General features: G+C 43.4%; 1 protein-coding gene across 3 annotated transcripts; it reads right to left on the bottom strand.

The window, feature by feature from the left end:
• Window positions 1-1394: 1394 nt before the first annotated feature.
• LOC111269725 (uncharacterized) lies at window positions 1395-7710 on the bottom strand. 3 transcript variants are annotated; one of them, XM_022849536.2, is made up of 4 exons: window positions 7442-7710; window positions 7115-7241; window positions 6861-6925; window positions 1395-3537 (listed from the first exon to the last, which is right to left on the bottom strand). In XM_022849536.2, the coding sequence occupies exon 4, from the start codon at window positions 3513-3515 to the stop codon at window positions 2022-2024; it is 1494 nt and encodes a 497-aa protein (XP_022705271.1). In that variant the 5' UTR covers window positions 3516-3537; window positions 6861-6925; window positions 7115-7241; window positions 7442-7710; the 3' UTR covers window positions 1395-2021. The 3 variants fall into 3 exon arrangements, with proteins under 3 accessions (XP_022705271.1, XP_022705270.1, XP_022705272.1); XM_022849535.2 differs by having other exon boundaries at window positions 7406-7710; XM_022849537.2 differs by having other exon boundaries at window positions 6818-6925; window positions 7406-7710.
• Window positions 7711-12826: the final 5116 nt, after the last annotated feature.

Genomic DNA, 12826 nt, shown 5'->3' on the forward strand with positions numbered 1-12826 from the left:
TTCATAGCCCAATTGGTGCGCGCTCACTTCAGCAATCATCGCATCTGAGCTGAAGCCGTAAGAACTCCCCGGCGTCCATTTGAATCGTCAATTATGAATAAATATTTAATGCCTTTCCTAGTGTCAAGAATGTTATTGAATTTTAATTAACGTCTGTTCTCATTTGCAGGATTATCCAACATGTTTTTACCTCAGCTCATGCTGTTATCCACATGATATTGTGGTGCGATTAAACTTTCGCAAAACTGTTTTCGGACGCGACAGTTATAGGCAGGAACGCTAATCACAAGCCGAGCCTTATTGGAACCAACCACCTAACGGTACTCCACCTTACAAATGGTTGACATAGCGCTCAAGTCCTTATCAAAACTGGCCTTGTTTCCCGTGACAAGGTAGAGATCCGGGAGTTTCAGGCCGGGAATTCGTTCCTTCTGCCTTCTCTTATCCGCGATACGGCCCTGGCTTTAACGAGTGCAATAACGGAGAGCAGCAGCTTCTTTGTTCGTTCCTTCTATCCATTGTTGTTGCTCTTCTTTCGATTTCGCTGTTATTATCACCATCACCGTCGCTGTTGGCTCTCGACCGCTACCAGGACGCTCCATTTGTAATTGAGCCCAAATGGAATACTCACTAACGGACAATTACGCATTTACTACTGTTGATACAGACTTATTTCAACAACGCTAAAAGCGTCACCGTCGATAAATGTATCGTTGCTATCTAGCCGCTGCGATCGTCGCGGTGCGACGATCGCATCGGCTAGATGAAGACAGTTAGATGAAGACTGCGAGCAGTCACCGAAAGACCATCCTTCGACTCTCTGCAACGTCGTTCGTTAGACTAACTGGCCGATATTGATCTTCTATGTACACGACATTTTTTGTTACGATTAAAACGAGCGCCGCTGCTACCGCCACCGCTGCTGTTACTTCGAATGATGGACAAATCGAATGCATCTGTCACTACGAGGAGACACGGCCGCCACTTGCGTAAGCGTAGGCTTGCCGGAAAAGGATAAACGTTTCCTCCAAGGGACACGCTGCTAGTGAATGTATAGTGAGCGCTGTGAAATAACGCACGACAAATACGGCAGATACAACCGCGACCGTTTCAAGTGTGATATTGAATTATTTATGTTTTGAACGCGTACGAAATAATGTACTTATCTATATGGCACGAATGTGACCCGGAATCTAATGTCAATATAAATAAAAGAAGAAAACCTGCGACCAGTTACTGGACCAATGCTGGTCGTTAGACGCCTTTAAATGTTGCCATTTATAGAAGTCATCAGAAAGGATCCAGTTTTGTCCTGAGTATTATTTATCCAATAAATATTTAGATACGAACAAAATAATCGGATCTATATGCGCCTTCAAAGAAATGACAGCAGATCCCAGCGTAAAAATCTCTGAAGTTGTTTATTGCCTCAATGTCAATAGCACATAACGTAACGTCATATCATTGTTTTTGTTGTACTGGCCGCTAGCCGGCCTTGCGAAGCAACGCCTAACAGCAGTAGCGAGTTTGACTTTTGAAACACCGAACAACATTCTAAGTTTTGTACAAAACGTTTTTTTCCATCGTTTTGAAACTGACTCACGTTTTTTTAGATATAGAATAGGATCGAATTTTAGAGCGCTTTGTTTCCATCGAAATACAATATCACATTAGCAAGCAGTCGTCGTACATTTACCATTGCGGATGTGGCATACTGGCCAAGGTAAAAGCCGGTTCGCGGACGGAGGTCTCCAGGTGGAATATATATAGCTCTGTTCTTTGGGATTATAAGAACGTACGATGTACATCGAATCAGTCACGCTGTGCCTCGTTTACAATGCTCTATTATTATTATTATTATTATTATTATGGAAAATTGTACCACTTTAATGCGTGTGGCGTAAACAGTGAACGTAAACAAATGTCTTGTATGAATGATCTTGTAAGGACCTTAGTAGAAGTATGGAGGCAGGTGAAATTTGCATCCATTTGATTTCCTTTAGCACTGATGGATTGATTAGTTATTCATCGTCAGCAAAGATCACACCCCGTTCATAGTCAAGACGTGCCCGCGGGAACTGGGTTTCAACCGTGACGTCTTGTCTGGTGGCTTGTAAGCCTTTATAGCAGATGACACGCACCTCCTGGTCTTGTTCCACAACAAGGTAGAGCTTACGCCTGGTGCTATACACATAAATGAGTTCATAATTTGCTGGGTCGAGTTCAACCAGCGGAAAGGAGAGCAGTTCTTGCCAATGATCGGTATCATTCAGTTGAATGCGGTGAAGGACATAGGCGCGACAGTCCTTCGCTGAGAGTATGACTGGAACGTTGCAAAAGACGGTAGGTATATCACGTTCGCATGATTTATGTGGAAGCTGAGACACTCTCGTCACAACCCAAGGAATTTTAGGGTCATGGTCGAAGCAGAACATACCCTCCTGAAGTATTTCTTGAATTCGTAGTGTAGCAACTATAAATATTTCATTGTTGATTATGTTCTCAGTAATCCGATTCTCGCTCACCTTGATCAGCTTGTAGCCCTTTGGTAACTCGACAGTGTGAAAGCATTTTTTAATCCGGTCGAATATCTTAAGTCGATCACCCGTCCGGCTTATCTTGTGCAAAAAGATCTGTCTCTCGGATTTTAGAAATGACATGAGGGTGCCGGAGGTGCCTTCTACAATACGATCAGGTTGACCTTTTTCCCGTAATTGGATCGACTCCCCCTGCGTTTTGCAGTATAATAGGCTCTTGCCGTATTCCACAATGCAGAAGTGTTCGCAGCTATACGGTAGGTCGTCTGCTTGTGGCCAGTCACATTTGGACCAATGTGCTCCGTCAAATTTTAGCAAATTTGGTTTGGCATGCTCGATATTCTGGAAGTTCACGTACACCTCGTTACCGTGCTGTGATTTAGCATTGTCTTCGATAAGACGTACCTCAAAGTCATCTTGAAGTCTGTTGATGACTGCTAGCTGTAATTCGGTGAAGCACATAAGACGTGTGTGTGCATCTTCCACAAACCATCGATGAATCGCGCCGAGAACACCTTTAAGATTGAACTTGACTTGCTTTTTGAGTACGGGTACCAACTGAAACAATGAATCTTTTTTAAGTGTTTTCTCGTCTGTGAGCACCTCCAGAAGGTGTTGTGATATATAGGATTCACATTCAGCGATCAGGTCTTGAGCTAGCAGCATGTCCGCCGTCTCAAGGAGGTCTAGACTATTGTTAACACGGAGCTCGATACAGCCGTCGTAGAAGAAATCAATCACTGGACTTAGCACACACGATGCAAACGGCACTTGAACTTCGCTCTGACACGCTTCAATGAAGTTCGATGTTAGCATAGCGTTAAAATACGATGAATTCGCACATAGAACCGCTTTGTGACACCTTAAAAGTTGTTCATCACTGGTGAGCAAGGTTAGGTCGCATAGGAGTGGTTCGTGGATTCTTTGCTCTTTAAGTGAAGTCAACAGGCGACGGCAATGGTGCACGAGCCTCCGCATCGTTACTGCTCTTCCTTCTTACCTGGAATAATGAAGCATTTCAGATATCACTGTGCAGTGAAAACAAGTTTGGACTCGATAAATCATAGCGCCGATGTTGAGACGACATCGTACTGCGTGAGGTAGTATTAGTCATGGACAGAGTCGACCGTATAGCGCGCTATGCTCGTAAGGTAAACAAAGCCTACCAGGGCGCCCTCTAAGCTACACAGCTTCTCACACGCGCCATGTTCTTGAACGGCTAAATCTGTTCGGCATTCACCGTTTAGACTAATCCAAAAATGGGACAGATTTCAATGGTCTGCATAATGAAACGTCAATCCGGTGATAAAGGCTATGGTGACAAATATCCTGAGCCAGACCCCATTGTCTCACCACTCATCGCTTCGACGAATGGCCAAGTTAACAATAAAAAGCGTAGATAAAGTTATCATGTATTGTGTGTCACTAGTAGGTCACTAGTACCGTCTCGATAGCGAAAAAAGAGGAAGCCATTGTAACTATGGTCACGTAATCTATAACTATATTATTAATGTTGATGCAAGCTCCCTCGTCTTGGGAAATCATGAGTGAATATAAGATAGCACAGTAAGTCGGTCAGAACGTATGCAGAGATTTAATCCGCTTCTTTAATAGGCGCAGCATTGAAAACGTCTGTTTAGTTCCAAACGCATTCGTTCTCTCCCCCCTCTCTCTCTCTCTCTCTCTCTCGTTCACGGGTAACTTAAAGTAAAGCTTCGACGCCATCCAAATTTCCATATATTCAATAGCCATTTTAGTTAATCGTATTGCTTTACAATTTACCTACATCAAACCGGCTATGCCCCTAATAGCCAGAATAATTTATGGTATTTTTAAAATTGTACCGTACATCGATGGTAGCTTTTCTCGATTTTAAACCCTTAAACATGAATAGAGCAAACACAATATGCTCGGACAGAAGAAAATCTAACTTGTATTTTCTATAAGATACGCAAATGTACGTTACACCACTATCCCGTGCATATCTTTTTTGCGTTCCTGTGTAAACTGTGTGGCAGATTAGGTTTCAATTTGCAACTGATGTGTCGATGTGAGGACAAATACTGTATAAGTTGCCAACGGAAAGCCGAATATTCAAAATGGCTATGCTGCCGTAGATGAGGAAACAATTGAGCCTGTTTTTTAGGTGCGCCTAAATTCGGGTTATCTCGTTAATAGCTTCAATGACCATTAAGATTGAGAGCTGGCCGCAGCAGAGTTGTCCTAAGTGTGACGCGAATTTTTGTACTTTTTGTGTGTATTACCTGGAGAGAAATCGCAGATATGAGGGTGCTTGCTTCATAGTAGTTATTGGTACGCTGTCGCGTTCACAGGTACACAAACTGACTAATCTATTACTGGCTAGGTTAGATAATGCTAAAGTAAGAGTATACCATTTTGTGTGTAAGCTTAACTTACATTTGTCTTTTGTAGATATGTAATAAACAGTTATATTATAGTCTGAATAGAAGTCCTCCGAAGTACAAATACCCCAAGGATTTTTGAGGACCTAGTATATATATTACGAGTAAGTTAATACTACTAGAAAAAAATATGTCTTTAGGTCAACCTAGAAAGGTGCAGGAACGGACAGTTTAATAGAGTAGGTTATGATGTGTGCCGCGAAATGGGGTTAGCGAAAGCTCGGCAACAAAAAAGAAGATGCGTTCAAATTAATCACAAACGTTTGATTGAACGCTATAATTTCCGGTAGACTACAAAAAATATGTATCTATTATCGACCTACGTGAACTAATGTTAATTACGAAGAGCTAAAGGATATAAGTTTCAATGGTCGCAGCAGAGGTTCGAAATGAACCGCCATTTTTAAAAAAGCTCACCGGGACCGAGCGACTGTTCCCACTCGACAATTAAGATTTTGAAAGCAGGCCACAGCAGAGTTGTCCTTAGCTTCTAAGGAAACGTGCGTGTGATACCACACTATGTGCTTCTCACGGGACAGGACAAACGTATTGTGGATCATCAGGCTAGCTTCTTACACTCGCTCTCTAACTTTTCGTTGCGAAAAAGTCTTCTCAGAAATAAGCTTTACTCGTTGCAATTTACCTGTCGGCTTTGTTCTGAATAGAATATAGTCCAAAAAGAAATCTTTAGCTTAGACTAAGGTAAAGATCAACAAAAATCGCATTGTTTTTATGAAAAACAATTGTAATTATTGTTGAAAGCAGAAAGGAGAAGTACACAAGAGTTGAAATTGTAGGGCTAAAACCATGTGCCAAAAACAAATTCTTCCGGATTTACATTTCGTCAGCTTGCCGATATAAGTAAAGGATTTTTTAGAGAACATAGACGATCAAGTTAATAAACGACGAATGGTCTAATTACAAAATCATCTAGTGGCTCTTAAGTTCTTGATTCAAGTTTTGTTGCTGGAAGGCAGTGTTCGATCTTAAAATAAATTAACCAGAGTTTCTGACTCAATTATTCTCGATGTTAATAATGGCCCAGACAACAGAAGAATACTAACAGTATCGAGTGGGGTTCTGCGACGGCCCGAGACAAATTTCTACGATTGCCTTTACCATTCGCACCTGCATCGCTGGCACTGGGGCAAAATCTAGGCCTGACCCCTTCTCGACCTGCAACAACGTCAACAGCAGGACGTTGATACAGGAGACGATCAGCAAAGGAAGTCATTACCCGGCAGCGATACTGATCAATGGGATAGAACAGATAAGGATTCAGATCGGTCAAATATGGTAGGAGGCTTTTCGCCATATAATTGCAATATGGCAACTAATTCAACTCTATCCAGGTGTATTTTAATCTGATAACCGTCACTCTTACCATTCGCGCACTAAATGCATCCTCAATTAGCCACTCTGTTCATGTAAACGTTCATATATTTAGGGTGTAGTAGACGAAATATGCTGGTTTAGGTACCCGCTCTTTTTGACCATATGCCCACTTTTTGTGCTGAAAACATCCTTAGTTCCAACTGATAACATGAAGCTGATCACGACTTATCTTACTCTAATGTGGTTAGCTACATTGTGGCAGTGCCAAGTTTCCCGAAATGAGTTAGTTATGCGTTTATTGAGCAATTTTCACCCTTAAACAAATGGTGGAATCGGGGCATCCTATGTTATCGTTATCGTTATCGCTATCGTCGCTTATCTATCGCACATTGCAAAAGTACGTATTTCATAACGTAGTATGCACCCTGAAGTACAAACAGTTACGTATTTAGATCGGCTTTAGATATATATGTATGTATCGCACATCGTATAGTTAGACGTCCTACATGTTAAGAAACTCACGTCCTAGTAGAGATGTGCGGATTGAGAACTATCATTTGATTACCTGCTTGTATCACCAGCGACCGCATGTGTCCTAAACGGCCCCACTTGCTGGAGATACTAGTTCACCTGAAATGAGAGCTTTAAACAGTAATCGGCTTATACAATACCAATGCGTTCGTACAGATCCCTTATTTACAACACAAGAAGCAATAATTGACACAGCTGTCAAATCGGTCAAGAAACTACTATCAGATCTTCTATCTGTTGGAAGTCGTTCTATAAAAAAATGTCTGCTCTGGCCTGTTATGTACTGACACTTAATTACTCCGCAAACACATCTCGACGTTGTATTGCGACGCTGCCTCACTCGAAATAGTCCACTCGAAGCCCTAAAGGCCAATTTCAGGTGCATCAGACTGTCGTAGGTACGAACTGACCTTACCTTGAATAAAAACCATAATAATAAATTATAACAAACGCTGTTGTAGTTAAACACTGTATAACAAATATCCTTCGTTGTCACACCCACAAGTTCTATCCAGCCGCACAAAAAGACGACTTTATCAAAATTTTTCCAATGATTCGCAATGAATGGGAATGCCGTACTCCAGCAAGCTGCAGGTACATTGTACAAAGCGGTACATTTGTTGCGAAGTGCGAAGACGGCCTTTCGTTGAAACGAATTTGTCTTTTTGCTGAGGCAGTCGAACGTCGGGGCCAGACTTGTCCGTCTATCGGAAGATCGGTCCACGGCAGAGTCCGCCAGAGCGAGACGGAGTTCGCTCGAAGCACCGAAACAAGCACCAAAGCGGGACTAAAGGCACATATAGCCAGAGCGCATGTTGTTCTAATAAATATATCGTGCAGACAGTTAGTACCACCGGTGGGTTCCACGGCTGCTAACCACTTTGTTACTGGTCGCTGCTAAGTCATATCAGCTGCGCAGATCGTGGCGCTGACATTGGTAAAGGCCACGAAGCGGCAAGGGATGTTGGCAAAGGCACGGATAGCAGATAAACAAACCAACACGCGCGCGATTTCTTGAAAGCGTCGAACTGAAATAAACATCGTAGTAGAAACCGTGTACGGCCAACGTTTGCCATGCCTCTATCGTCCGTTGGAATGTTGTATAAAGTGTACACGGCATCGTCGTGTGTTCGGCAAACGTGTTTCTGCCCAGTGAAAGATATGGCCATCAACCCGTCTCGGGGGGGTCTGTAGAAGAAAGCAAATTAATTTCAATTGTCAAATACGCAAATACGCGAACATAACATCGAAGACGCTAATGCAATAGATTGTGTAGACGAATCGCCGCATCTAATTTCGAAACCCAGGGTATTATCCAACGTTTTTCTTAGATAAATGCAAGGACCGTAGTCGAAATGCGATGGGCCAAGCAGCAGATTCCTGACTCTGGATGATATACGATTTTTTAGCGCATACAGCTTATGCATGGAGACACGCAGCGTGAGTCACTCTCCACCAAAATGCAGAATTTGTGCCGAGACATAGACGATTCGAAGCGAGCTTACAAACGGTCATACGCTCTCAGACGATACCGTAGAGGCTAAATCGATACATAGATGTTCGTTAAAGTCTTTTAACAAGTTTGTGCTTAATATTCATATAGGAATAGATGTTTAGTGAAAAGGATAGCAACGCTAACACTGATTTAGCTAGGTTTCTTTTCATTTTGGCAGTTCGAAAGAGGTTCGACCGATGCCAGCTAACTGACCTGTTATCCTAATACACCGGTATGATAGAAAATGTAGATAGTCTGTGCGTGTTTGGTCAAACGTTTCGCCGGCTGGCTTTGACCTTGCAATTCCTTTAAATAGACTTTTCAAAACGTCTATACACACTCATGGCAAAGGCGATGCTTTATTCATGGAGTTCTAATCGTTGAGGTTAAAATTACTGCTTAAACGTTGTGTATAGGCCGCATCATAACTATTAGAATTGGGCCTCTCTGAAGTGTAAGGAGTACGAAATACCTTACACTATGTTTTATTGCCCGAACGGCATATTTAATATTAGCTTACATTGGAAAGGTAGTAAAACGACATCCGATACAATATATGGGCCAGATACACAAGAAGTTAATACTGAAAAAAGACTCATTAAAAGTTAACCTATCGTGAGGTTTCTGTTGTCTTTACTTTAAATCTATAAGGACTTGAAGATTAGTGAGTCAGCATTAAAGCACACGCAATCCCACCGATTGACCTCATCCTGCCGCGTTCGTTTCTGAGGCATAGTATCGAAATAATCTACCTGACCTAATTCAATTTAACATCTCGGTTGTGATCAACAAAGGGTCGATCATAGGTGGCGGTAAAATAAGAAAGTAGCTGAGCGCTTGCACTGTTATTATGCGGTCTGCTAGCAAAATCTCCATTGATTGAATGAGAACAATATTCTCATAACTGAGCAACAATAACGGCAGGCCAACAGACGGTAGCAGTATCTGCAAAAAAAAGAACGGACGAACTTCGATGGCGGCAACGATAATGGAGATTTGGAATCACTCCCGATTAATTCGACTTCTACTACGCCTTCAGAGTGTAATCAGCGCAGTGGTCCTGTGCCATCAGCTGTTGTCGTTGTTCAATACTCGCTGGTAACGAGTTACTTAACAGGGCAGCAACCGCTCAAGCAGCGCAAGTGTACCTGAACTTCAGTACGAAGCCTGCGTCGCTCCCAGGCCACTGCTTATTTGCTTCTTGCAGATTTGACTAATCTGCAGCCGCGCAGACGGACTTTGCATGCAATCACTCCTATACATCAACGGCGAAGGCGCAAGGCGAAATGCATATCGAAGGCTAAAAAAGAGACAAGAAAGAAGACATTTTAAAATAAAATTGTAATTAATCTTTTCCTATGTTGGCCAAACAAAGGCGCAGTGCCACCGAGCACGCTGATTACCCACCACAGGAGGCGGTGATGTCAACCGCCCGTAGAGGCTGAGATGGAAGGAAAAGTAAATTACTCAGGACGCGACACACTCACTAAAGGCACTGCATTGTCTCTCGCCCCGTTCGACTAAGGGATGTAGCTGCGCGTACGTGTGTCTGTCTACCTAGCTAGCTACCTCCCTGCATATCGTCTACCTTATCGGGTTTCGTCTGCGTCTGGACGCCTCTGCGCTATTAGACAACTCTGGTACTGCATCGAATTTTACTCTTCGTTCTTTCATCGGGCTTCGTCAACGGGGAACGTGCTGCTACCCCTCGACTAATAGCTACTGCAAAAAAGGCGTTATAGTCACAACGATGTTTCCCCCTCTCCCACTCAATGTAAGCACTATTTAGTACCATTCCAGCCCTTCGGACCACCCACAGCTCTTGGCAGCCAAGAAAATACGTTGCCTTCGCTAACAATGTCTACACATCTGACGACTAAATGACTCCGTTTATGAATGTCAGCCTCCACTATCGGAGCTGATTTCTGTAAAATAGTATTTGGACTTCTCAAGACACTTGTACTAAGTTACTACTAGACGATTGGCTCCCCTTAATTGATCGAGTTCGTTTATACTTGTCCATCTATATGTGTCTGTGCTGAATCTGGCCATTTCTGAGATTCTACCCTCAACGCTGCTGCTCAGACGTACTTGAGAATTCGATTATTTGACCTGACCGCTACCTGTGTATTCCGGGTCCCCCAATGAGTTCGGCTGCATAAGTCGCAATATGACCTCATTTACATCGACCATATCTAGCTTTTGCTCCCGAACCCCTCTGGCCCTCTGTTTCTTCATTCTTGTTAACTTCGACTAACTTCAAAGCCATAGGTTCCATACTACAATATAAATGCTCACGGTTGTTGCACTGCGTTTTGTGCTAGCGAAGTAGACGAATTCGGAAAGGCCCTATTAATGCACGACTATAGGAATAATAGTGGGTTCTGACAGGTTGCATCTACAATACTTCCCTTAAAGGCACGACGTGGCTTTATGGGGTCCTTTGTCCGAGACCGGGTAAATAACACTGAATATTGTGTTCTTCTGTCACCAAGTAAATGACTTCTATACTAATACATTCTAGCTATACCCCCCTAACGACTATGCCTTACGTTTCACTTTTTCGTAAATCAATTGAGTACGTTATGTACATGCGCCTTGTTTTAAGGTCCGTGGCCATTCGTAGACTCGAATCGGGAGAGGGCAGTGCTAGACCTGCTGAAATAGACGTCTCTTATTGAGGAATCTTTTCCGTAGTTGTATGTTTAGATGTCCTTTCGCCTTCGGGGGTTAGTCAAGTGAATCGGTATCTTTGCTAGCGACTGTCAATTTGTTACTGAAGTTGTAGCCGAAAGGCACCGATAGTAAGTAATGGAACAAAACAGAAGCACCAAAGAACAAAGCTTAGTGTAGCAAAGTTAGCTGTGTATTATTATACACAGACTAATCCTATGTATATGTGTCGTTCGAGGCACACATCTATATATGTGTGTGCGTATTTAGATGGTGATCGGCGGCCGCGGGAGGTTCTCACTCAAATTGACTACAACCGATTTCCGTCCAAAGAAAGAGTGGGGGAACAACCCAGGTGTCACTGGAGATGGGAAGTAAAGCTGTCTCTTAGGTGGGGGTGAAGTGACGTGAATCACTTTGTGTGCCCTAGTAGATTTTGTTAATTCAGAACAATAAACTAGTCGGGCTCGCGAACGTAAAGATTAAAAATGCTTTCTAAATGTTCTTTTTCCGTGACGGACATCTGTTTAGCAAGCGCCATTAAGTTTGGATGTGCGTCCAATAACGCTTACCTACCGAGATGTAGAAGATAACGCACCGAAAGGTTCACTGGCTTGCCAAGACCAAGCCAGATATTCTTCGTATAGGATAGGTACATAGTGATACTTATGTTAATATTCCATTTAGAGACCACTATCCGGCAGTATTAGTTTTCCATTTCGGTGTAACATTTAGTCAATTTTTCATATCGTTAATACGTCAGACCCCGTGCTCTGAAGAAATCTCCCGTGTAAGCGTTTGCTTAAAGCGAGGATTACAACCTGAAAATAGATTGGGTTAGAACCTAACTTGTTTTTGATACATTTCTATCTTTCTGCCTACTGTATAGGTGGCCTATCTACTGGCAACTTTTTTTCCTAAGTGTCTCAATGTAAAGCAAACGACCTCGATATCTGCAGCTACCCGAGGCACCCTCTCACATAGTATACGAATAGAGTTTCTTCGAGTTTGTTCGAGCAGGCGCGCCTTAAATAGTGCTGTGATCGCCAATAAATTGGTTACAGAGCGCGAAATAAATGAGTATATTATACAACAAGTCTCGAATACAGCCAACAAACGCGTACGGCACTGTTCAACTAGTCAACTAGGCCGATAAAAAGGGAACTACTGCTACCAGCAACAAAGACGCTTCAGATTCGCTTCGGAGGCACACAAACAGCCGGCAGGAAAGCGGCCAGGCGGATTGACTGCCTGGCTGGGCCGGCCGCGTGAGGTGAGGTATCTCTTTTGCTACCTCTCGGTAGCGAAGCGCGGTGATTCGGCCTTCAGAGGTGTAGGGGAAATCGTGTGTACGCGGGGAGCGAATTTGTAGGTGAAACAGTCACAGCAGTGATACGATGTGTAGTCTTCTTTCGACGTCTGCTTCTATCTATGACCGTGCGTCCGCAGTGCGTAGCATTCATTGGGCTGTCCGGGTTCGCGGCTCCCAGCGCTTGGCCAACGCCGCTGCCAGCGATTCGAAAACGACGACACGGTACTGACACTGCTGGTCGTAGTCAGTCGACGGATCGTCAGCGACATTGCTGCCACTACGCAGCGCACGCTGCTGCCTTCTGTCTGTCTCGAGGGGTGACGGCGCTGCCTTCATAAATCAAGAGCTCACATGTGAAATTTATTCAAACCGACGATGAGCGCGAAGTACGCCAGCCACAACAAACTCCGCCAACACTTCTAATGCAATAGTACTGATGATCACTATAATGATGGTATTTTGCCGACGCTAGGTGTTTGTGCTCCGCCAGCTACTGGATCAATCCTCGCGCTGCAAAAAC

Source organism: Varroa jacobsoni, unplaced genomic scaffold (genome assembly GCF_002532875.2).
Source record: "Varroa jacobsoni isolate VJ856 unplaced genomic scaffold, vjacob_1.0 scaffold_1408, whole genome shotgun sequence".
Lineage (NCBI taxonomy): Eukaryota > Metazoa > Arthropoda > Arachnida > Mesostigmata > Varroidae > Varroa > Varroa jacobsoni.

Coding starts and splice junctions, on each gene's coding strand:
- LOC111269725 (XM_022849536.2), bottom strand. CDS start 3,515: ATGCGGAGGCTCGTGCACCATTGCCGTCGCCTGTTGACTTCACTTAAA.